The 25,677-nt window shown below is 36.3% G+C and overlaps 1 protein-coding gene and 1 long non-coding RNA gene across 2 annotated transcripts in view; one reads left to right on the top strand and one right to left on the bottom strand.

The window, feature by feature from the left end:
• Positions 1-1,193: 1,193 nt before the first annotated feature.
• Positions 1,194-2,879, bottom strand: LOC139875087 (F-box/FBD/LRR-repeat protein At1g13570-like). The gene is made up of 4 exons (XM_071862455.1): positions 2,046-2,879; positions 1,709-1,873; positions 1,307-1,596; positions 1,194-1,200 (listed from the first exon to the last, which is right to left on the bottom strand). Exons 1-4 carry the CDS (start codon positions 2,877-2,879, stop codon positions 1,194-1,196), a joined length of 1,296 nt encoding a protein of 431 aa, XP_071718556.1.
• A 1,290-nt stretch (positions 2,880-4,169) lies between these two features.
• LOC139877876 (uncharacterized) overlaps positions 4,170-25,677 on the top strand; it is a 38,259-nt gene continuing 16,751 nt past the window's right edge. Inside the window, exons 1-2 of the long non-coding RNA XR_011768814.1 lie at positions 4,170-4,504; positions 4,641-4,693. This is a non-coding gene — a long non-coding RNA (uncharacterized lncRNA). The remainder of the gene's footprint in view (positions 4,505-4,640; positions 4,694-25,677) is intronic.

Below are 25,677 nucleotides of genomic sequence, written 5' to 3'. Positions count from 1 at the left end.
ACATAACCAGAAGTTGAGAACAAATTTCTCGCAGGTGACCTCCTTGGGCCACTTTTCACATCCTTGATGAGACTGAAAAACTTGAAATTCCCCAAGGGGATATCCAGGTTCTCAGCAAACTCCTCCAATGTCTAATTGTATGGATAACCAAACATGTTCAAGTGAACACATTTCACCTTACGTGGATCAAATACATAGTTTGCATAAAATTCCCTAACAAGTTTGGGATAGTTCGCATTATATTGAGGTTGATTGAGAAAAGCTCCACCACTAATTCCCCGCTAGTATGCAGAAAAGTTAGGTTGAGCAGCAACATAACGACCAGTAAGAATACGATCAGCCACTAGTCGTCGTCTATCATCAACCTAGTTGTGATGACTATCCTTGTGAAACTCGTCGTAAGCTCTTCCTGGCATGGATATTAACTGAAATGAACAACACACTAAAATTAATCATCATTAGCACAATTCATAAATACAAAAATTAGTGAAAAAATGCTTTAAACAGTACCTTAACGTGGCTATAATCTTTGAATTGAATATGTTTTCAAATGTAATGAGACTGTGAATGCAAAGTTTCAGGGTCATTCTATATATAGGGTAAAAATCTTATCCGAAAAAATCTAGGAAATCTGACGAAATCTTATCCAGAAAATCCAATTCTGATAAGATAAGGACACAAGGTCGCAAGACGCAAGCTTGCACCTTGCGCGGGCAAGACACAAAGCTCCTTGCATCTTGAGAGGGCAATTTGGGAAAAAAAAATTTGGGCTCCAGGGCAATAAACTTGATAAGATTGGGCATTTTGACTATAATCCCCTATATTTTATCCAAACAAATCAATCTGTGAATTTTCTTTTTTCAAAGATGCGTGTTACAGAACTATCATGTAAGGAACACTTGATCTAGTTTTTATTAAACTGAACCGACTGCTAGCCGCTCGCAAAGTATAAATAAATACCAACAGGGTTATCGATTTTATAGGGTACCACCCAACAAGTTAAAGAACCAGATTGAATAACTTGAAGATATGACGCTCATGACCATGGGGAAGGTGCAAAATTCAGTTAAGGGTCACTGTAACCATAAATTTATTATTACCAATAATTGGGTTTATCAAACAGTATATACATACAGAAAAATAATATTAGAATTTTGCAATAACCATATTTCCAATTTTAAGTATTACAATACTCAAGTCCTACAGCATACAAAACATAAAAAATGAAAACCCATAACATATATGCATACAATTAGAACACAACAAATTATAAAGTAATTTAAAGTTATTAGTGGATTGTAGTTACGGATCCAAGTAGTGAAGCTCTGCTTTCGAGGAAGCTCGTGGGAACCGCGTAACATCCTTAGAGAAGTTGTACTTTTCCTGAGCATCAGCAGTTGCATGTGGTCGGATTGATATTTTTTCAAGTGTGGGAGAATGTTCAAGTAAAAGCTTTATAAAGAGCAACAAGGGCTTTGATCTTTCTACATCCATGATATTTATAGTTTTCAAGCAGTTCAATGTCTGGTCCAAACAGTCAGAAGCTTCCAAATAAGTTAATGCTGGTTTCACATCCAAATGCACATGTGGAAGATCCTGGAAATACATTAAAAGTGAGACTGACTGTGTATAAATGGAACCCACATTAAATTACTATAAAAAGCACACACAGCACAAAAACACAAGAGAAACGTTTAGCACTCTTTACCTGATTGTACACATCGAGTTGTCTCAAGTTAGGTGAGTTCCGAAGGATACATAAAACACCTTGAAGTTGATACAAATCACCAAATTTGAAGTCTCGTAAGTAGAGAAGCTTTAAACTATTAGTTGGGTGTGGAAGCCACTTGGGAATATTTTCCGCAATAGAAAACTGTGAGGGTGAAAGTAAGATTATAAGTTAACAAAGAAGATATGGCTGGAAGATGATACGAAATAATATATGAGAACTAACTATACACAAGAGTTGAATGGTATTCACTTGCTCAAACGCAAAAAGATGAAGAGCAAAATTTAAATATTAGAATTTAAAATTCAACTCGTACCTGGAGAAAATACCCGTCGATAACAAAATACCCAACACATGGCATATTACTTAACAAGCATGCCAAATTAACTCTTTCAACTCCCTGAATAGGTTTTTTGATAAATATACCAAACTCACTAAGACATTTACTATGCAACAAGTGGAGCAAAGTTGCATCGGGGCAACTCCTGATCACTAACTGAAACAACTTTGTAGACTTGATCTTGAAATTGTAAACGTTGGTGCATGCAACCAGTTTCAACATCTTGAGCTGTGGTAAGTTGATAATAGTTCCATGTAAGTTAGCCCCAAATTCAATATTCCTAAGCGTAAGTTTTTCGAGATATAGATATCCTTGAAACTCAAGTGGTGGCTTAATGATACAGTTGTCAAGTTCTAGCATTCTCAATTCTAGACAATGAAAAAAATAATATGGAAGTTGATAAGGTTGGTTTGAATTTGTAAGGACGAGTTCTCTAACACCATCTCTTGCCAATGATGAAATCCATTGATTGACTTCTTGGAAACTATCAAGAAACATTTTTGGTATGTGGAGATGTAACTTTAGGCGAGGACCCTTGAGATAGTTAAAGATATAGTTTGTGATCCTAATAAATCCATTATGACCAAAACTTCCATTTTTGGCAAACTTTCTTGAGAAATGTTTATCAAGAACCAGTGACGTCATTGAGGTCCATCTGTACCTCCATTTTTTTGACAGAACATGTGTCCTCACAGCATCTTGAACAGGTAGCTTCTCTAAAAGCAAGTCTATCAAATTCTCTGGCAAATTACTGATTCTATCCACTTCGGTACAAGTTACAAACCTCCTCTTAGTATTGTTATCTGTCATTACATTCAAGAAAACAAGAGTGGTTTATCTAATTACTATATAATACTCTTTATTTTTATTTTTATTAATTTGTTTTTCCTTCAATCAAAATCGATGAAGATTTCCACATACCAAGATGCGCAAAATGTGATGTAGTTCTTAGGCCGATGTTATATCAGTTTACTTATGAATTATGAATGGAAGTTAGATCAATTTACTTATAAATGGGTTGATTTGGGTTATGATATATCTCTCAATGGGACAAAAAGTAAAATAGAAAAACTGCTTGATAAACAACGGATCTAATGAACTGAAAGTTTCCCAATGTGTATCTTCGATCCATAAAACCTCCCAAATCATTTTTTTTCAAAGTTTTAGTTTATTATCAAAGTAGTATATATATGTATTTGATAATCATATTTGATACACTAGTTATTTGTATAAAAGTTTGGACGAGAAGTGTTTCAGGTCAACACAACCTCACATGTATCTAGTTAACAACCATTCATGAACTAACCTGCCCATTTTACCACCTATGGTTTCATTAAGGGACTTATCTTTTTTAGTAGAGAAAATTAGATAAATGGTCCCTGTGGTTTACATGAAAAGGGTAAATGGTCTGATGTTCATTTTCGGGGTTCGTGGTCCTTGTGGTTTACTAAACGCATGTGGGTGGTCCCTGCACATAAACTCAAAATATATAAGAATAAGAACTTAAACTTAAAAAACCCTAATCGATCTAACTCTCTTTTATTCCAAATACAAACCCACACACAAAAATCAAAAACAAATAAACCAAATTACAGAAACCTTTCACTAAAATAAAATCAGATGCACCTCACGTCGAATCAAAACAAACGAAAATCAGCGAAAGGAGCAGAGCTTTAATCAGAGGTTAGACAGAGCTTGAATCATCGTCAGTTGAAAATTGTACACCCTCGCTTTCAGTTGCAAATCGTACACCCACACTTTCAGTTGCAAATCATCGTACACCCACGATTTCAGTACAACAATCTTCGATTTGGTATTGGTAGATCTGATTCTCAATTTGGGTTTATGGGTCGGGATGAAATCGACGGTGGCGGCACGCCGGAAAAAGCTGCTAAATTGGGGGAAATGGAATATTTTGATTATCACGTTTCTCAATCGCCTGATATTTGGTGTTGGAAATATTACTAAATCCATTTATATTAAAAACGGTTTAGTTTGATTCTTGATGTAAAGGTAAAAATTTTTGTTTCATTTAATTTTTTAGAACTCATTCATGAAATAAAATAAAGATTGTGGTTAACTGTTCCACTAAGGAATCGTGTAAGTGATTATGAATTAATTATATGTATATAATCTTGATTCGTTTCACTGCGTTTTAGCTTTTTGGTATGTGCAGGTATGTGTTTTCATTTAAAGGCATTTTGTTAAAGGAATGAAGAATGGGAGGAAGAAGAAGAAGAAGATAAAATAAGGAATGAAAAAAATATTAAATTATGTAAACGGACGATTTTACCCATCACGTGTTTGGCACGTGATTACACTTGACGGATGAAATAAACGTCCGTCAGAAATTGGGACCATTTACACCGGCTGTGTAAACCACAAGGACCACGAACCTCGAAAATGAACATCAGGGACCATTTACCCATTTTCATGTAAACCATAGGGACCATTTATCTAATTTTCTCTTTTTAGTAGCTGTTAAATATTTTTCTGTTGTGCTTATGTTACTTTCATGTCATCTCCCAATAAGTAACATCATTAATGTTTCTTTTTCAATATTTTCTGCAGCCCATATGAAGCTTACAGTACGGGTTTCAAGCCAATCATTCATCACTCATCAGGTAATCTGAATACACTTAGTTGATACTATCTGCATTTGTCTATTTGTTGATTAGTCGTCTTTATAATGCTTTTAGTTCAAAAGGTTATTAAGGGTAACAATGAGGGCTATGAAATCTTAAACGGTTGTAATAGTATCCTAAAGCAATATTACTATCCAAAAGCAAGCTGCAGGCCAAGCATACATGAAACTAAGTATAGAGTGCAATTTGTCTTATCAGCTCTTCATGTTAAAAAAGCTTGTTCTGCCTCTCTTTGTCTTTTAAAAATTTTCAACACATTAAAGTTTCACTTTCACTATGTCACATCTTTTAATCCTAGACCAGCTTAGCTTAACTGATGCAAATATGTAAGCATTGTATAATTGTGTGAATAGCTAAAGCAATCTATTCATACTTGCTGCTTTATTCTTTAGGGATTCTAATAAGTACCTAGGTTAAATTTCGGTATGTTGAATATGTTAATCTAAGAATAAATCGCTAATTAGGTTATAACAATTACAAATAACTCTAATTGTTAAATCAGAAACTACGAATTCATATGGAATAAACGATGAATGTGCGACAGCATTAAATTGAGGAAAATAAAAAGTCGAATAGAAATTACAACGTGAATCAAGTTTTTCACACATAAGTACGTTTATTTGAAAATCTTAAATCAAATTATGAGGGAGAAATAAACTTACCGATATTCAAAATAAAAGATGAATCCATTGGATTACCGATTAGAGTTTAGCGCCGAAACTTGCAGTCCCTCTCGTTTTAAGTTTTTTCTGACTTTCAGGTTTTTAGGGTTTAGGTCACTGTGGCTTAAGTAAACATCCCTCGAATTTTGTCTTGTGTGTACGCTCCAAAACCAAAAGTTTTTATTTAGAGAATAGGTCCTTGTTCAATTAAAATTAGTACGGAGTTAAATACTCTTTATTTAAACTGTAATTAAATTAATTAATTTAATTAAGTAATTAATTTGTCTTTCTTTCAATTGAAGTCGATCATCTTTCCATGTACCAAGATCATCAAATGTGATAGACTTCTTAAACCAATGAAAACCTATCATTTAAACAGCATAATGAAAACTAACTAATTGTGTGCGGTTGGTATCTCGCTGATGTTGACATCAACTTCTCTTCATAGTTAGTGTAAAATATTAATTCCATATGTCGGTACGACGACATTAAGGTAGTACAATGTGTGTTGTATAAGGAATTATAATACCAATTTTTATCGAGTAGTATTTTGTTTCTGGATAATGGTGTATCCTATCGTATACACGCATAAAAGGCATAATGGTTGCATAAAAGTAGCATCAGTAAGACTGGAAACAACAGTTTTGTGAAGTTATCCGTCCAGCGTTCTCCGCTGTACAGGCTGCTCCGTCATGCGTAAGCCCTGAAGGCCGCCTAGCGCGTAAGCCCTGGCCGGAGAACGCCACCTTCAGCGTAAATTTCGGATCACAAGTAACAGAACGTATCAACATCTAACACGTGTCCCCGAGCAATCTGGTGGATCTGACACTATAAATAGACCCCTTGGGTCGTCATTTTACACAGTTCAGACATTCTCACAACTTTGAGAGCTGAGGCTTCACTTCTCTCTCTCTCTCTACTTTCTCTCACTAGAAGTCATCCGGCTAGCACTTTTACGCTCTACGGACGACAGATTGATTAAGCCACCCCACAAGTTTCTACACTTGTGAACCGGGTCTGCAGGGATTATTTCCCAAGGGTAAAAATCAATCGGCAACACTCCGCCCTCCTAAAGCCAGATTACTTCTAGTATCTTGTTGACACACTAAGCCTTACCTTATAATAAAATAGGTGTTAACACTGAGAGTTGATCTTTTTATTGCCAAAAATAACAAAAACTTCTATAAAATCTAAAACATTTTCTAAACGAAAACGTCTTTAACCAACTATACAATATATATACAAGAGATGATCCGATGACGCTCGTACCTAAAAAGCAGCCTACAAACTAACTATTCATACTGAGTCTCATCTATCTACATTAAATCAAACCAAACTACACCAAAAGGAGAATCGAAACAAAAAACATAACAAAACATCAAACTAACATCCAACAGTAGACCTTAAGGAAAAACTACAAAATGTAACAAGCATCGAATCTACGGTTCGACCTTTTTTAACTTGCCATGTAAAATCTCTCGACGGATATTTTTCGGAGGAATTCTCGATCTTAAAGAACAAAGCATTAGAAGATCAATCACCAATCATAGTACCCGAAGAAGGAGGGGAAAAACCACGGTTAGCCAAGCTTTGAAAGGCATCTTTATTCGAAGTTCTTAAAATTCGTACCCGACGATCCAACCTTGTTACCATCTTGAGGAGCCATATCAAATTTTAGATTGCTTGCTTCTCTGTAAACCAAATCTTCATCATAATCCATGAGTTTTAAAGATCCCGGGGTATGTATCTCTTTCGCATTTTTTGTTGTCTTCAAATTAACGCTATTCATTTGAACTTTTGATAAATGCCTATTAAAGACATGCCAAAATTTACAAAATCTTTCACACGAGAGCACCTCACAGTCGCAATATATTCTCCCGCTTCGCCCAATTAAAATCGGGGTAGGCTTTTCTTCATTCTTGCCTTCAAGATCCTTCCTTCTCCATCTCCTTCTCCGTATTTTTTTTTTTTTTTTTTTTTGTTTTTTCAATGTTTCGACGAAAGTGGAATTTGCAGGCCAACATTCAGCCCCAACAGGCAGCCCTGCATTCAGCGCATCAGAGGGCCCTACAACCAAGCCAATGGACTTTAAAATGGACTCGTCCACGGTACGATCCACCTTTAAAAACTACAGTTCATTACAATTATCAAGCGCATCAGAAGCTCTGTTACCTTTTTCCAATGCAAAGAAGAGGTAGAAACATAAATTCCATACGTGTCTCCAAAATCATCTCCATCATTTGTAGCTTGGAGATCAAATTCATCAATTGAACCAAACTTGAAAGGAAAAACATTGGATTAAGGAATCGATTTCTCATCACAGTTTATGGAAGATGTTGCCCCTACATCACCTTCTTCCACTACCCAACCTTCAAACCCAACCCCGCCACATGGGCCGACTCATCCCATGACCACCCCCGTTCCTGTGCTGGCATTACTAAACTTGTTCAACGTCTAAACCGTCACATCTCCACTACCTCACCCCTCCCAAAATCATACTCTCAAGCTTTCTCTTATCTTGGTTGTCTGCCGCAGTGCTATGAACGATGGATATAATGCTTTGATTAATAACCGTACTTGAACTCTTGTGCCCCGACTTCGGGACATGAACATAATTAGGAAAAGAACAACAATATCAACATTACCAAATCTTGTCGAGGCAACAATTTAGCTGGAGATAAGTCTTCAAATAAACATAAAGTGTTTGAGGAGATTAGAAGGAAACTTCATCATTTCTTATCACTACAAGAAAAATGGTCGTTTGTGACGATTTTTTAGTGACGACTTATTATTTGGTCACTATTAATGCTATTTAGTTAACATTAAAAAGGCCGTCACTAAATTTTGTCACTATATCATATTAGTTACCAAACAAATAGTCATTTTAGTGACCAATTTTAGTATTTTGCCCTCAAATAATGTTTTGTGACGGATCTATATTTACGAAAATTGACCAACTTATTTTGGTCACTAACTCGATTTGGTGAACAATTTAGCGTTATTAGTGATGAATCGCTCTCGTCAATAAAGCTCATTTTTCTTGTAATGTATGTACATCATATCATACCTAACTAAACGGCTACTTACGAAGTTTATGGTGTTCTTTAAATATATTCCCTAAACGTTATTGGCTCCCTTCCTAAGCCATTTCAGACAAAGTAGGATAGTATAGATAAGTAATAGTTAGCTTTGTCAATAATAACAACCAATAATGTAATTTTCAAAATGTAACCAAAAAATTCATCATCAATTCAAATTCAAATAAACTTAAATACTTCTCATTTCAAAATCAATATTCCAATTTCAGCTTACAACATGTGTCAAAAGGTGTAAACTGGCAGGAACACCCTGATCCCGTGTGCCTTTGGCACCAGCCATTGTCCACCCCACAAGGAATAGCTCCGGGCAACTCCCCTATCCTGGATCCCCAACCATGTGACAGACTGACCCCCGGAGGGATCGAACCTGCGTCTGTATGTGGCAAACTTTCACATGTGGGTCCCCAAGAATATTTGGGTGTGGGTACCGTTGAAGCACTGCTTCTTTGGTGGCTTACAACATAATATGCAAGCAAAAAGAAAAATATTTTATCAAGATTTATGATTGTTGTCTTAAACCTCAACGAGTTTAATCCAAATACATACCAAAGCATCCAGCCAGAGAGCAACAGCAACCTACAGAGTGAAACATGTAAGAATCCTAAAATGTTGAAATGGGTAGATATAATATTACAAATAATACCGCTCCAATGTCTTCAAGATTTCTTTTTTGACAAAATTCTGTAGCAGATTTGACCAGCAAGGGAGGGGGACCCTCTTGATCACCCTATTGCATTTCATCACGAGCTGTTTGAAGTTTTGAACCTTCAACGAGAGAAATAATGCAATGGATTTTTTTTTTGTGTGAAAACCAACGGAAACTCATATACAAACGAAATTGTTTTCCATAGGAAAACATCCTCAACGGAGAATACAAAGAAACGGGGAAACGGGGAAACTCACACCTAGAAAACAACCAACTAAACGAAAACTATCAATAAATGAGTCTTCCTTAAGAACCCAGAAAACATTAAAACAAATTAACCAATACTAAACCGCATACTACACACTAGTAATAGGTACCAAACCAAACGAACTAAGTGAAATCAAAAAACTTAAAAAATATACGAAAAAACATGAGACGCACCCAATCAATTAACCTCTAGGTCCCGCTCTTTTCAACTTACCATTAACCCTCCCTTTCAAAGTGTTCTTCCCGGACCGATTCACTATCTTGTAAGCTAACACATTGGCGGATTCATCACCCAGTTCGCTCTCCTCCGGCAAAGTACCCTTCATCTCCCATTTCATTATAAGATTAAAACGAGATGTTATTGACTAAAATTCAAGCCTATTTAAGAAGGTCTTGTAAAAAAAAAAATTTCCTTGAAGTTGGTGTTAGCCCATATTATATATTGTATTATGATGTAAGCCCATCTTTATAAGGGCCATATTCTAGTATATTCTAGTGATTAGCCTTATGTTTGGTGTGATCTTTATATATGTGGCAAGGATTCTCATTTGTACGCAATTCAGTTAATATCAATATCAATATATCAATTATGATTAATATGGTATCAGTAGCTATCTCCCTATCGCACAGAACCACCACGAAACCCTAACACACAAACACATCTTTACAGCAGCTTCCATCTTCTTCTGTTTTTTTTTTTTCACACATATCTACATCCGGCAAGTACGATAAGATCTACACGGTCACTTCCGTCACTCATTTAATTCCCATTAAACTAGATCTAAACAAACACAACTACATCCATTGGAGCAAGTTGTTTAGCAATCATTCTGCGGCCTTCAATGTTGATTCGTTCTTGACCGAATCAACGACGTCCGACGCACCATCGGACGATTGGAAAAAGGCGGATGCGTTCGTCATGGGATGGATGTTCTTAACCATCTCGGAAACACTCCTTGAACTCACAACCAAAGACATCTTATCAAGCATGGGAGTTTTTGAAGAATATTTTCCAAGACAATAAACGATCCAAGATCGTCGAACTCACGGCTGAACTACGTTCTATTACCGTTGGAGACCTCACGGCAGAAGCTTATTTTCAAAAGATTGATTCGATTGCATCTATGCTCCAGAACCTCGGATCTACCATGAAGGATGAAGAGTTAGTAACTTATGCGATCAATGGCTTAAATAATCGATTTCCTCATGCTACTCACATTATTCTACATAGCGAACCATTCCCGAATCTAAACACTGTTCGGTCCATGATCACCCTTGAAGAGATGCAACTTCAACGACAACTTCGCGGTTCAATTGATTCACCAGGAACCCCTTCGGCACCCACTGCTCTCATGGCTCCGATTCCCGCAAATGCTCCGTCTCGATCAACGATCACATCACCTCAGGTTTGTCGCAATTTTAGTCGTGGTCACTGTCGATTTGGTGAGAAGTGTCGCTATATTCACCAAGGAAATCATGCTTCACGTTCTGGTAATCATATGCAAAATACCTCAGGTAATCGGACAACAGGAAATAACCAAACTCAGCTCTTAAACATCATAGCAGCCCAACAACATCTGTTAGCCCAACAACATTTAAATCGGTCCAGTGTTCCATCTATTCCAGGATATGGGCCGCGAACTCATCTGGCCCAATTTTCTGGCCCGCCAGGATTCCCTGCATCTCCACAGGCCTACTACATCGGTTTGCCAGCTTCTGTCGGGTCTGGTTATTTAACAGGCCCTCTTATGCCCAGTCCACAATTTAATGGCTATCTTCAAACTGGGCCTGCTCAGATTAATACAGGTCAGGTCTCTGGCCAGCTGTTCACACGGTCAATGGGCCTGCACAGATTACACCTGGCCAATCTCAGTTCACTGTCGGCCCCACTGGTCACACCCCATTTGCTCTTACAGCTCAGCCTAGTCAGGAAACTTTGATTCCGAATGATTTCGCGGCCACGACACTACCTCATTACGGTAATTCGGGTTGGACTATGGATACTTGTGTGTCCACCCACCTTACCTCTAGCATTAATAATTTAAGTACTGTTTTTAATCATTGCATTTATCCGTCGGTCGCCGTTGGCGACGGGAATTCTATTCCCGTCACCAATACCGGCTATAGCATGTTGCCTAATATCCACCGACCCCTCCATTTATCTAATGTCCTTGTCACCCCCAATATTGTTAAAAACCTTATTTCCGTACGTAGATTTACTCGTGATAACAAAGTTTCTGTTACATTTGACGAATTTGGTTTTTCTGTGAAGGATTACTTGACACACCGTCTACTACTCCGATGTGATAGCTCCAGAGATCTTTACCCGCTCACTCCTCAGTCACCACCTACAGCTCATCAAGCTCTTGTAACCACACCCAGCATTTGGCATCAGCGACTTGGGCACCCGAGTACTGATACTTTTCGTCGTCTTATTTCCAATAATTCTATTGTTTGTAATACTACGAAGTCTCCCATTCTTTGTCATGCTTGCCAACTTGGCAAATACGTGAGACTTCCATTTAGTAGTTCTGTTTCGCATGTTACTTCATTATTTGACATTGTTCACTCGGACTTATGGACGTCTCCCATACCGAGTCTTAGCGGATACAAATGCTATGTTTTATTTTTGGATCATTACTCGCATTATTTATGGATTTTCCCTTTACGTAATAAGTCTGAAGCATTTGACAAATTTTTACAATTTCGTACATATTTTAAAACTCAATTCAATACTGAAATAAAAGTCTTTCAATGTGATAATGGTGGTGAATTTGATAACAAACAATTCCAGCAACTTTTTCAAACCAACGGTATTCAAAAACGTTTCTCTTGCCCCCACACCTCTCAACAAAACGGCAAGTCCGAACGCATGATCCGCACCATAAACAATCTCATCCGCACTTTACTCTTTCAAGCTAACCTCCCACCTACCTTCTGGGTCGAGGCTCTACACATGGCCACCTACCTCATAAATCTCCTACCCTCCTCCGCCATCAACCACGAAATTCCCCACACCCGCTTATACAAGTACAAACCTAACTACTTCTCCCTCTGAGTTTTTGGATGTCTCTGCTATCCTCACTTACACACCACTCACAAACTTGCTCCTCGCTCCACTCCATGCATATTCCTTGGCTATCCGACTAATCACCGTGGGTATCGTCGTTATGACCTATCCACTCACAAAATCATCCTTTCTCGACACGTCACTTTTAACGAGACATCCTTTCCATACAGCTCTACCACCCCCTCAACACCACCATCATATGGATTCCTGGACCCCCCACCACCCAATCTCCTATCAAGAAACCTCTCCGACCCTCCAGATACAAATCTTCCCGAAATCACCCTTCCCACTTCTCCCACTCCACCTACCCCTCCTACACCTCCCACACCACCATTACCACAAAACCCTATTCCCGATCCACAACCAGCTGCCCCCACTCAACCCACCACTTCCACTCACCCTATGGTCACCCGTCACCGTGTCGGTACCACCAAACCTGTCCAACGGCTCAATCTTCATGTAGCCACCCCTTCTTCCACACCTAAAACATACTTACATGCCTTTCAAGACCCCAACTGGCAACATGCTATGACCGATGAATATAATGCTTTACTTAAAAACGGTACTTGGACTCTTGTGAAATGTCCCGTTCTTATTGATTAAAAACGTTCCATATTAATTGATTTCGTTGCGAGGTTTTGACCTCTATATGAGACGTTTTTCAAAGACTGCATTCATTTTAAAACAAACCATAACCTTTATTTCATCAATAAAGCTTTTAAAAAGCTTTACGTACATTATCAAATAATGATAATCTAAAATATCCTGTTTACACGCGACCATTACATAATGGTTTACAATATAAATATGTTACAACGAAATAAGTTTCTTGAATGCAGTTTTTACACAATATCATACAAACATGGACTCCAAATCTTGTCCTTATTTTAGTATGCAACAGCGGAAGCTCTTAGTTATCACCTGAGAATAAACATGCTTTAAACGTCAACAAAAATGTTGGTGAGTTATAAGTTTAACCTATATATATCAAATCGTAACAATAGACCACAAGATTTCATATTTCAATACACATCCCATACATAGAGATAAAAATCATTCATATGGTGAACACCTGGTAACCGACATTAACAAGATGCATATATAAGAATATCCCCATCATTCCGGGACACCCTTCGGATATGATATAAATTTCGAAGTACTAAAGCATCCGGTACTTTGGATGGGGTTTGTTAGACCCAATAGATCTATCTTTAGGATTCGCGTCAATTAGGGTGTCTGTTCCCTAATTCTTAGATTACCAGACTTAATAAAAAGGGGCATATTCGATTTCGATAATTCAACCATAGAATGTAGTTTCACATACTTGTGTCTATTTTGTAAATCATTTATAAAACCTGCATGTATTCTCATCCCAAAAATATTAGATTTTAAAAGTGGGACTATAACTCACTTTCACAGATTTTTACTTCGTCGGGAAGTAAGACTTGGCCACTGGTTGATTCACGAACCTATAACAATATATACATATATATCAAAGTATGTTCAAAATATATTTACAACACTTTTAATATATTTTGATGTTTTAAGTTTATTAAGTCAGCTGTCCTCGTTAGTAACCTACAACTAGTTGTCCACAGTTAGATGTACAGAAATAAATCGATAAATATTATCTTGAATCAATCCACGACCCAGTGTATACGTATCTCAGTATTGATCACAACTCAAACTATATATATTTTGGAATCAACCTCAACCCTGTATAGCTAACTCCAACATTCACATATAGAGTGTCTATGGTTGTTCCGAAATATATATAGATGTGTCGACATGATAGGTCGAAACATTGTATACGTGTCTATGGTATCTCAAGATTACATAATATACAATACAAGTTGATTAAGTTATGGTTGGAATAGATTTGTTACCAATTTTCACGTAGCTAAAATGAGAAAAATTATCCAATCTTGTTTTACCCATAACTTCTTCATTTTAAATCCATTTTGAGTGAATCAAATTGCTATGGTTTCATATTGAACTCTATTTTATGAATCTAGACAGAAAAAGTATAGGTTTATAGTCGGAAAATAAGTTACAAGTCGTTTTTGTAAAGGTAGTCATTTTAGTCGAAAGAACGACGTCTAGATGACCATTTTAGAAAACATACTTCCACTTTGAGTTTAACCATAATTTTTGGATATAGTTTCATGTTCATAATAAAAATCATTTTCCCAGAATAACAACTTTTAAATCAAAGTTTATCATAGTTTTTAATTAACTAACCCAAAACAGCCCGCGGTGTTACTACGACGGCGTAAATCCGGTTTTACGGTGTTTTTCGTGTTTCCAGGTTTTACATCATTAAGTTAGCATATCATATAGATATAGAACACGTGTTTAGTTGATTTTTAAAGTCAAGTTAGAAGGATTAACTTTTATTTGCGAACAAGTTTAGAATTAACTAAACTATGTTCTAGTGATTACAAGTTTAAACCTTCGAATAAGATAACTTTATATGTATGAATCGAATGATGTTATGAACATCATTACTACCTCAAGTTCCTTGGATAAACCTACCGGAAATTAGAAAAATAGATCTAGCTTTAAAGGATCCTTGGATGGCTTGAAAGTTCTTGAAGCAGAATCATGACACGAAAACAATTTCAAGTAAGATTTCCACTCGAAATAAGATTGTTATAGTTATAGAAATTGAATTAAAGTTTGAATATGATTATTACCTTGTATTAGAAAGATAACCTACTGTAAGTAACAAAGGTTTCTTGATCTTGGATGATTATTTGGAATGGATTTAGAAAACTTGGAAGTAAACTTGCAATCTTGGAAGTATTCTTTATTTTATGAAACCAGAACTTTTGGAATTTATGAAGAACACTTGGAACTTGAAGATAGAACTTGAGAGAGATCAATTAGATGAAGAAAATTGAAGAATGAAAGTGTTTGTAGGTGTTTTTGGTCGTTCGTGTATGGATTAGATATAAAGGATATGTAATTTTGTTTTCATGTAAATAAGTCATGAATGATTACTCATATTTTTGTAATTTTATGAGATATTTCATGCTAGTTGCCAAATGATGGCTCCCACATGTGTTAGGTGACTCACATGGGCTAGTAAGAGCTGATCATTGGAGTGTATATACCAATAGTACATACATCTAAAAGCTGTGTATTGTACGAGTACGAATACGGGTGCATACGAGTAGAATTGTTGATGAAACTGAACAAGGATGTAATTGTAAGCATTCTTGTTAAGTAGAAGTACTTTGATAAGTGTCTTGAAGTCTTTCAAAAGTGTATGAATACATATTAAAACACTACATGTATATATATTTTAACTGAGTCGTTAAGTCATCGTTAGTCGTTACATGTAAACGTTGTTTTGAAACCTTTAGGTTAACGATCTTATTGAATGTTGTTAACCCATTGTTTATTATAAAAAATGAGATGTTAAATTGTTATATTATCATGATATTATGATATATAATATATCTTAGTATGATATATATACAGTTAAATGTCGTTACAACGATAATCGTTACATATATGTCTCGTTTCGAAATCATTAAGTTAGTAGTCTTATTTTTACATATGTATTTCATTGTTAATACACTTAATAATATATTTAATTATCATTTAACATAATTAACCAAGTGTATCAATATCTTAATATGATTCATATGTACCTAGTAAGACGTTGTAATAACGATAATCGTTATATATATCGTTTTCGACTTTCTTAAATTAATAGTCTCATTTTTATGTATATAACTCATTGTTAAAATACCTAATGAGATACATACTTATAATAAAATCATGTTAACTATATATATAACCATATATATGTCATCGTATAGTTTTTACAAGTTTTAACGTTCGTGAATCACCGATCAACTTGGGTGGTCAATTGTCTATATGAAACCTATTTCAATTAATCAAGTCTTAACAAGTTTGATTGCTTAACATGTTGGAAACACTTAATCATGCAAATAACAATTTCATTTAATATATATATAAACATGGAAAAGTTCGGGTCACTACAGTACCTACTCGTTAAAGAAATTTCGTCCCGAAATTTTAAGCAGTTGGAGGTGTTGACGTATCTTCTGGAAATAAATGCGGGTATTTCTTCTTCATCTGATCTTCACGCTCCCAGGTGAACTCGGGTCCTCTACGAGCATTCCATCGAACCTTAACAATCGGTATCTTGTTTTGTTTAAGTCTTTTAACCTCACGATCCATTATTTCGACGGGTTCTTCGATGAATTGAAGTTTTTCATTGATTTGGATTTCATCTAACGGAATAGTGAGATCTTCTTTAGCAAAACATTTCTTCAAATTCGAGACGTGGAAAGTGTTATGTACAGCTGCGAGTTGTTGAGGTAACTCAAGTCGGTAAGCTACTGGTCCGACACGATCTATAATCTTGAATGGTCCAATGTACCTTGGATTTAGTTTCCCCCGTTTACCAAATCGAACAACGCCTTTCCAAGGTGAAACCTTAAGCATGACCATTTCTCCAATTTCAAACTCTATATCTTTTCTTTTACTGTCCCCGTAGCTCTTTTGTCGACTCTGGGCGGTTTTCAATCTTTGTTGAATTTGGATGATTTTCTCGGTAGTTTCTTGTATTATCTCCGGACCCGTAATCTGTCTATCCCCCACTTCACTCCAACAAATTGGAGACCTGCACTTTCTACCATAAAGTGCTTCAAACGGCGCCATCTCAATGCTTGAATGGTAGCTGTTGTTGTAGGAAAATTCTGCTAACGGTAGATGTCGATCCCAACTGTTTCCGAAATCAATAACACAAGCTCGTAGCATGTCTTCAAGCGTTTGTATCGTCCTTTCGCTCTGCCCATCAGTTTGTGGATGATAGGCAGTACTCATGTCTAGACGAGTTCCCAATGTTTGCTGTAATGTCTGCCAGAATCTTGAAATAAATCTGCCATCCCTATCAGAGATAATAGAGATTGGTATTCCATGTCTGGAGACGACTTCCTTCAAATACAGTCGTGCTAACTTCTCCATTTTGTCATCTTCTCTTATTGGCAGGAAGTGTGCTGACTTGGTGAGACGATCAACTATTACCCAAATAGTATCAAAACCACTTGCAGTCCTTGGCAATTTAGTAATGAAATTCATGGTAATGTTTTCCCATTTCCATTCCGGGATTTCAGGTTGTTGTAGTAGACCTGATGGTTTCTGATGTTCAGCTTTGACCTTAGAACACGTCAAACATTCTCCTACATATTTAGCAATATCGGCTTTCATACCTGGCCACCAAAAATGTTTCTTGAGATCCTTGTACATCTTCCCCGTTCCAGGATTATTGAGTATCTGGTTTTATGAGCTTCTCAAAGTACCATTTCTCTCATATCCCCAAATTTTGGTACCCAAATTCTTTCAGCCCTATACCGGGTTCCGTCTTCCCGAATATTAAGATGCTTCTCCGATCCTTTGGGTATTTCATCCTTTAAATTTCCCTCTTTTAAAACTCCTTGTTGCGCCTCCTTTATTTGAGTAGTAAGGTTAGTGTGAATCATTATATTCATAGATTTTACTCGAATGGGTTCTCTGTCCTTTCTGCTCAAGGCGTCGGCTACCACATTTGCCTTCTCCGGGTGGTAACGAATCTCAAAGTCGTAATCATTCAACAATTCAATCCACCTACGCTGCCTCATATTCAGTTGTTTCTGATTAAATATGTGTTGAAGACTTTTGTGGTCGGTATATATAATACTTTTGACCCCATATAAGTAGTGCCTCCAAGTCTTTAATGCAAAAACAACCGCGCCTAATTCCAAATCATGCGTCGTATAATTTTGCTCGTGAATCTTCAATTGTCTAGACGCATAAGCAATCACCTTCGTCCGTTGCATTAATACAAAACCGAGACCTTGCTTTGATGCGTCACAATAAATCACAAAATCATCATTCCCTTCAGGCAATGACAATATAGGTGCCGTAGTTAGCTTTTTCTTCAATAATTGAAACGCCTTCTCTTGTTCATCCTTCCATTCAAATTTCTTCCCTTTATGCGTTAATGCAGTCAAGAGTTTTGCTATTTTGGAGAAATCTTGGATGAATCTTCTATAGTAACCAGCCAATCCTAAAAATTGACGTATATGCTTCGGAGTTTTTGGGGTTTCCCACTTTTCAACGGTTTCGATCTTTGCCGGGTCCACCTGGATACCTTCTTTGTTCACTATGTGACCGAGGAATTGAACTTCTTCCAACCAAAATGCACTCTTTGAAAACTTAGCGTACAGTTTTTCTTTCCTCAATACTTCTAGCACTTTTCTCAAATGTTCTTCGTGCTCTTGATCATTCTTTGAGTAAATAAGTATGTCATCGATGAAAACATTGACAAACTTGTCAAGATATGGCCCACACACTCGGTTCATAAGGTCCATGAACACAGCTGGTGCGTTAGTCAATCCAAACGGCATAACCATAAACTCGTAATGACCATAACGCGTCCTAAAAGCAGTTTTTGGAATATCATCCTACTTTACTCGCATTTGATGATATCCAGAACGTAAATCGATCTTCGAATAAACCGACGAGCCTTGTAGTTGATCAAATAAGTCGTTAATTCTCGGCAGTGGATAACGGTTTTTGATGGTAAGTTTGTTCAACTCTCTGTAGTCAAGACACAACCTAAATGTACCATCCTTCTTCTTGACAAACAAAACAGAAGCTCCCCATGGTGATGTGCTTGGTCCAATGAAACCACGTTCTAATAGTTCTTGCAGTTGGCTTTGCAGTTCTTTCATCTCGCTGGGTACGAGTCTATAAGGAGCACGAGCTATTGGTGCAGCTCCTGGTACAAGATCTATTTGAAATTCAACGGATCGATGTGGGGGTAATCCCGGTAATTCTTTCGGAAATACATCGGGAAATTCTTTTGCGACGGGAACATCATTGATGCTCTTTTCTTCAGTTTGTACTTTCTCGACGTGTGCTAGAACAGCATAGCAACCTTTTCTTATTAGTTTTTGTGCCTTCAAATTACTAATAAGATGTAGCTTCATGTTGCCATTTTCTCCGTACACCATTAAGGGTTCTCCTTCTTCTCGTACAATGCAAATTGCATTTTTATAACATACGATCTCTGCTTTCACCTCCTTCAGCCAGTCCATGCCAACTATTACATCAATACTCTCTAACTCTACTGGTATCAAATCAATCTTAAATATTTCGCTACCCAGTTTAATTTCTCAATTCCGGCATATATTATCTGCTGAAATTAATTTACCGTTTGCTAATTCGAGTAAAAATTTACTATCTAACGGCGTCAATGGACAAATTAATTTAGCACAAAAATCTCTACTCATATAGCTTCTATCCGCACCCGAATCAAATAAAACGTAAGCAGATTTATTGTCAATAAGAAACGTACCCGTAACAAGCTCCGGGTCTTCCTGTGCCTCTGCCGCATTAATATTGAAAACTCTTCCGCGGCCTTGTCCATTCGTGTTCTCCTGGTTCGGGCAATTTCTAATAATGTGGCCCGGTTTTCCACATTTATAACAAACTACATTGGCATAACTTGCTCCGACACTACTTGCTCCGCCATTACTCGTTCTGACACCATTTGTTCCTTTCGTTCTGTTAAACCCTGGTCCGTAGACCTCACACTTCGTCGCGCTATGACCATTTCTTTTACACTTGTTGCAAAATTTGGTGCAGAACCCCGAGTGATACTTTTCACACCTTTGGCATAGCTGCTTCTGATTGTTGTTGTTGTTGTTGTTGTTGTTGTTGTTGCGGTTGTTATTGTTGTTAGGATGATTGTTGTAGTTGTTGTTGTTGTTATTGTTGTTGTTGTTGTTGTTGGGCCGTTTGTTGTAGTTGCGATTGATGTTGCGATTGTTGAGATAATTGTTGCGATTATTATTGTAATTGCTGTTGTTGTTGTATTGGTGATTCTTATCACCGTTTTCCTCCCACTTTCTTTTGACTTGCTTCACATTGGCCTCTTCAGCCGTCTGTTCTTTAATTCTTTCCTCAATCTGGTTCACTAGTTTGTGAGCCATTCTACATGCCTGTTGTATGGAGGCGGGCTCGTGTGAACTTATATCTTCTTGGATTCTTTCCGGTAATCCTTTCACAAATGCGTCGATCTTCTCTTCCTCATCTTCGAACGCTCCCGGACACAATAGGCACAATTCTGTGAATCGTCTTTCGTACGTGGTAATATCAAATCGTTGGGTTTATAACCCTCTAAGTTATGTCTTGAGCTTATTGACCTCGGTTCTAGGACGGTACTTCTCGTTCATCAAGTGCTTGAATGCTGACCACGGTAGTGCGTACGCATCATCTTGTCCCACTTGCTCTAGATAGGTATTCCACCATGTTAATGCAGAACCTGTGAAGGTATGCGTAGCGTACTTCACTTTGTCCTCTTCAGTACACTTACTTATGGCAAACACCGATTCGACCTTCTCGGTCCACCGTTTCAATCCGATCGGTCCTTCGGTTCCATCAAATTCCAAAGGTTTGCAGGCAGTGAATTCTTTGTAGGTGCATCCTACATGATTTCCTGTACTGCTAGATCCAAGGTTATTGTTGGTATGTAGCGCAGCCTGTACTGCGGCTATGTTTGAAGCTAGAAAAGTACGGAATTCCTCTTCATTCATATTCACGGTGTGTCGAGTAGTCGGTGCCATTTCCTTCAAAATAGTCAAATGGAACAAGTTAATCATACAGAATATTAAGAGTAGTTAATAGTATTTCGTAGCATAATATGAACTCATTTATAAAAGCTTTTTCTTCATATTAGCGTTTTATAAGTTTAAATTCGGGTAGTACCTACCCGTTAAGTTCATACTTAGTAGCTAATATACAATTCAACTACTACAATTCTATATGAAAAACTGATTATAATAATATTTCGCGTTCAAACTTTTACACAATATTTTTCAAACTTACAATACCGCTTATTTTACATATAGCATGAAATATAGCACACAATAAATTTGATACAAGATGGTTGTGAAGATAATTCTAGCTAGTACACAAGTCGTCCAGCAAAGGCAATTAAGACACGTAATTCATACGTCCAGAAACAAGTCATGCATTCTGGTTTTACTAGGACTACTTCCCATCCTTGGTCTTGTGGAACATAACCGTTATGGCCGTTGATAAGACAGCGTGTTGTAACGTCGTCAAAGGGACGAGGGTTACGTAATGACCAACAGTCTCGTAATAACCTAAAAACCTCATTTCTTACCCCAATTACCGGCTCCGTCACTTGTGGGAACGTTTTGTTTAATAGTTGTAGCCCGATGTTCTTTTTCTCACTTTGGTGAGAAGCGAACATTACTAACCTGTAAGCATAGCATGCTTCTTTATGTTGCATGTTAGCCACTTTTTCTAAATCATGAAGTCCTATATTCGGATACATTGAGTCAAAATAATTTCTTAACCCGTTGCGTAAAATAGCATTTGGGTTCCCCGCAATATATGCGTCAAAGTAAACACATCGTAACTTATGGGTTTCCCAATGTGATATCCCCCATCTTTCAAACGAAAGTCTCTTATAAACCAAGACATTCTTGGAACGTTCTTCGAATGTCTTACAAACTGATTTCGCCGTAAATAGTTGTGCCGAAGAATTCTGACCGACTCTAGACAAGATTTCATCAATCATGTCTCCGGGTATGTCTCTTAAAATATTGGGTTGTCTATCCATTTTGTGTTTTTATACTGTAAAATAGACAAGAGTTAGATTCATAAAAAAAAATACTTATTAATACACGCAATTTTTACATATATCATAAAGCATAAGCACACTATATTACATATATTACACCACACGAATACAACTATCTTATTCCGACTCGCTCGTTTCTTCTTCTTCGGTTTTAGTTCGTTTTGCCAAGTTTCTAGGGATATATGATGTTCCCCTAATACGAGCTGTCGTTTTCCACAACGGTTTAGAAAAACCTGGTGGTTTAGAGGTTCCCGGGTCATTGTTACAACTTAAGGGCTTCGGGGGTTGACGATACATATAAAGTTCATCGGGGTTGGAATTATATTTCTCTATTTTTATGCCCTTTCCCTTATTATTTTCTTTTGCCTTTTTAAATTCAGTTGGGGTAATTTCTATAACATCATCGGAATTCTCGTCGGAATCCGATTCATCGGAGAATTGGTTATCCTCCCAATATTTTGCTTCCTTGGCGGAAACACCATTGACCATAATTAACCTTGGTCGGTTGGTTGAGGATTTTCTTTTACTTAACCGTTTTATTATTTCCCCCACCGGTTCTATTTCCGGTTCCGATTCTTCTTCCGGTTCCGATTCTTCTTCCGGTTCCGACTCTTCTTCCGGTTCCTCTTCGGGAACTTGTGAATCAGTCCACGAATCATTCCAATTTACGTTAGACTCTTCATTATTATTAGGTGAGTCAATGGGACTAGTTCTAGAGGTAGACATCTATCACATAATATCAAACACGTTAAGAGATTAATATATCACATAATATTCACATGTTAAAAATATATAGTTTCCAACAAAACTTGTTAAGCAATCTTTTTTTTTTCTTCAAGTAAACACGGTCGAAGTCCAGACTCACTAATGCATCCTAACAAACTCGATAAGACACACTAATGCAAAATTCTGGTTCTCTAAAACCAACGCTCGGATACCAACTGAAATGTCCCGTTCTTATTGATTAAAAACGTTCCATATTAATTGATTTCGTTGCGAGGTTTTGACCTCTATATGAGACGTTTTTCAAAGACTGCATTCATTTTAAAACAAACCATAACCTTTATTTCATCAATAAAGGTTTTAAAAATGTAAAGACCCCGACCTTATCCTCCTGGACGAAGTCTTCAACATATGGTCCCATTACGAGGTACTGAACTCTACATGCCATGAACGATTCCATGTAGTATCTTTAAAATGAGCAAATGCACAGCGGAAGACTTAATTCATACCTGAGAATAGACATGCTTAAAAGTGTCAACTAAAAGGTTGGTGAGTTCATAGGTTTATCATAACAATCATTTCAATATATTAATAGACCACAAGATTTTCGTTTATAAATATATGTACACTCGCAAGTGTATAAAAGTATTCTATAAGTTGTAGGAACCCGGTAACAAGCCTTAACGTTCATGTTTTACCCTCTGAAGTACACCAGATCAGGTGTGTTTAAAATAACCTCGAAGTACTAAAGCATCCCATAGTCAGGATGGGGTTTGTCAGGCCCGATAGATCTATCTTTAGGATTCGCGCCTACCGTACATAGACAAGTAGTTTAATGTTACCAAGCTAAGGGTATATTTCTGGTTTAAACCCACGTAGAATTAGTTTTAGTACTTGTGCCTATTTCGTAAAACATTTATAAAAACAGCGCATGTATTCTCAGTCCCAAAAATATATATAAAAGGGAGCAAATGAAACTCACCATACTGTATTTTGTAGTAAAAATACATATGACGTCATTTAATAAGTGTAGGGTTGACCTCGAATTCACGAACCTATATCATTAATGTATATTAACACGTATATTTGTAATCGAACAAATTTATATATATTATATCTTAGTTTATATGTTATATGTATTATAAGTATAATATTTATTTGTTATAAAAATAATAATAATAATGATAATTAAAATAATAATGATAACTAAAATAGTAATGATAATAATAATGATAGTTTTTAATAATAATGTAAATTAATAATAATAATATTAAAATTAATAATGTTTTTATATAAAATTTCATTTCTATAATAATAATAATAATAATAATAATAATAATAATAATAATAATAATAATAATAATAATAATAATAATAATAATAATAATAATAATAATAATAGTAATAATAATAATAATAATGATAAATAAGTAAACTAACTCAATGGAGTAGCCCTAAAAAAAGAAATGCCCAAGTCCGGGTTTGAACCTGTGAGGTCCAGCTAACCCGATAACTCCAAATATATTTTAAATTAATTAAAGCAATGTAATATTTTAAATTATACTTCAAATATATACATATCTATACATATAAAATATATATGTATCTATATACAAATAGTTGTTCGTGAATCGTAGAGAACAGTCAAATGTCAACTGAATATATTAACATAGTTCCAAAGTTTTCGAGACTCAACATGCAGACTTTGCTTATCGTGTCGAAAACATATAAGGATTAAGTTTTAATTTGGTCGAAAATTTTCGGGTCGTCACAGTACCTACCCGTTAAAGAAATTTCGTCCCGAAATTTGAGTGAGGTGGTCATGGCTAACAATAAAAATGTTTTCATGACAAATATGAGTTGATAAAATAGAGTTTTATCATCATTGAGTACTACAGATAAAACAATTCGATTATTCGAAACGTATGAGTAAAGTTATCACAAAAGAATGAAATGAGTAAATGAAGATTTGTCATATCTTTTGACGTAGTCAGGTTGAATTCCGGAATTCAAGGGATTTAGAGAAAATCTTCGAAAATCTATAAGATCTGATTCTTCGAGATTTATAGAAGATTAGGATTCTATTTAATGCGATTATCTGTCTCGTTTGCTTTGTCTGTATCTTCTCTATAAATGAACTTTTTTCGTTCTATTATTTTCACCACTCCAATTCTTTCTTTCTCGATCCATACTTTCAAACATTTATGAAAATGCTTAATCCAGTTCTGATCGTTGTCCTCATCCTGACTATTGCAATAATCATTCTCCTTTTCCAACTTCCACCAGGGGAATCTGCTTTCTTCTACTTCGCCCTTGGGGTTATAGTGTTTTTAATTCTCCCGTGTCTTTATGTTGCGATAAACATTGATATACACGGTTTGTATTTTCTGTGTTGTTGTCGGCTTTATATTTTTCCTTATATTTCGGAGCTCCATGCTCTTGTTTTCTATTCCCGACCTTAAATAAAGTGATTAAGACGTCTCGGATTCGTAGGTGTGAAGTTTCGAATGATCATAATATACTATGTAGAAAAGAAAGGTGATAGCACGATTTGATTGGTTAAATTACCATGATCACTGAGGATGGAACTATCAATAATATATTTTATTGATATGTTTGGAAGTTAAGCAGAACGAAAGAGTTATGTAACATGACACATGATGATGGTATGATCTACTGTGAACCATCATCACGTTTCATTAGAAACTCAGCATGACTTACTGTAATATAATCACGTTGGCCAAGCGCATTATATTATACTAACTCATGCTTCAATTTCCAACACTTCTCCAGAATTCATTCA

This window comes from Rutidosis leptorrhynchoides, chromosome 11 (genome assembly GCF_046630445.1).
Source record: "Rutidosis leptorrhynchoides isolate AG116_Rl617_1_P2 chromosome 11, CSIRO_AGI_Rlap_v1, whole genome shotgun sequence".
NCBI lineage: Eukaryota > Viridiplantae > Streptophyta > Magnoliopsida > Asterales > Asteraceae > Rutidosis > Rutidosis leptorrhynchoides.
Note: the sequence above shows the minus strand (reverse complement) of the source record. Positions and strands in the feature narration are given on the sequence as shown.

What these genes read in the sequence shown, in the direction of transcription:
- LOC139875087 (XM_071862455.1), bottom strand. Translation starts at nt 2,879, where the DNA reads ATGACAGATAACAATACTAAGAGGAGGTTTGTAACTTGTACCGAAGTG. An exon ending in TCGACGGGTATTTTCTCCAG is followed by an intron (nt 1,874 to 2,045) that starts GTACGAGTTGAA and finishes TCACCCTCACAG; the next exon opens with TTTTCTATTGCGGAAAATAT. An exon ending in AACTCGATGTGTACAATCAG is followed by an intron (nt 1,597 to 1,708) that starts GTAAAGAGTGCT and finishes ATGTATTTCCAG; the next exon opens with GATCTTCCACATGTGCATTT.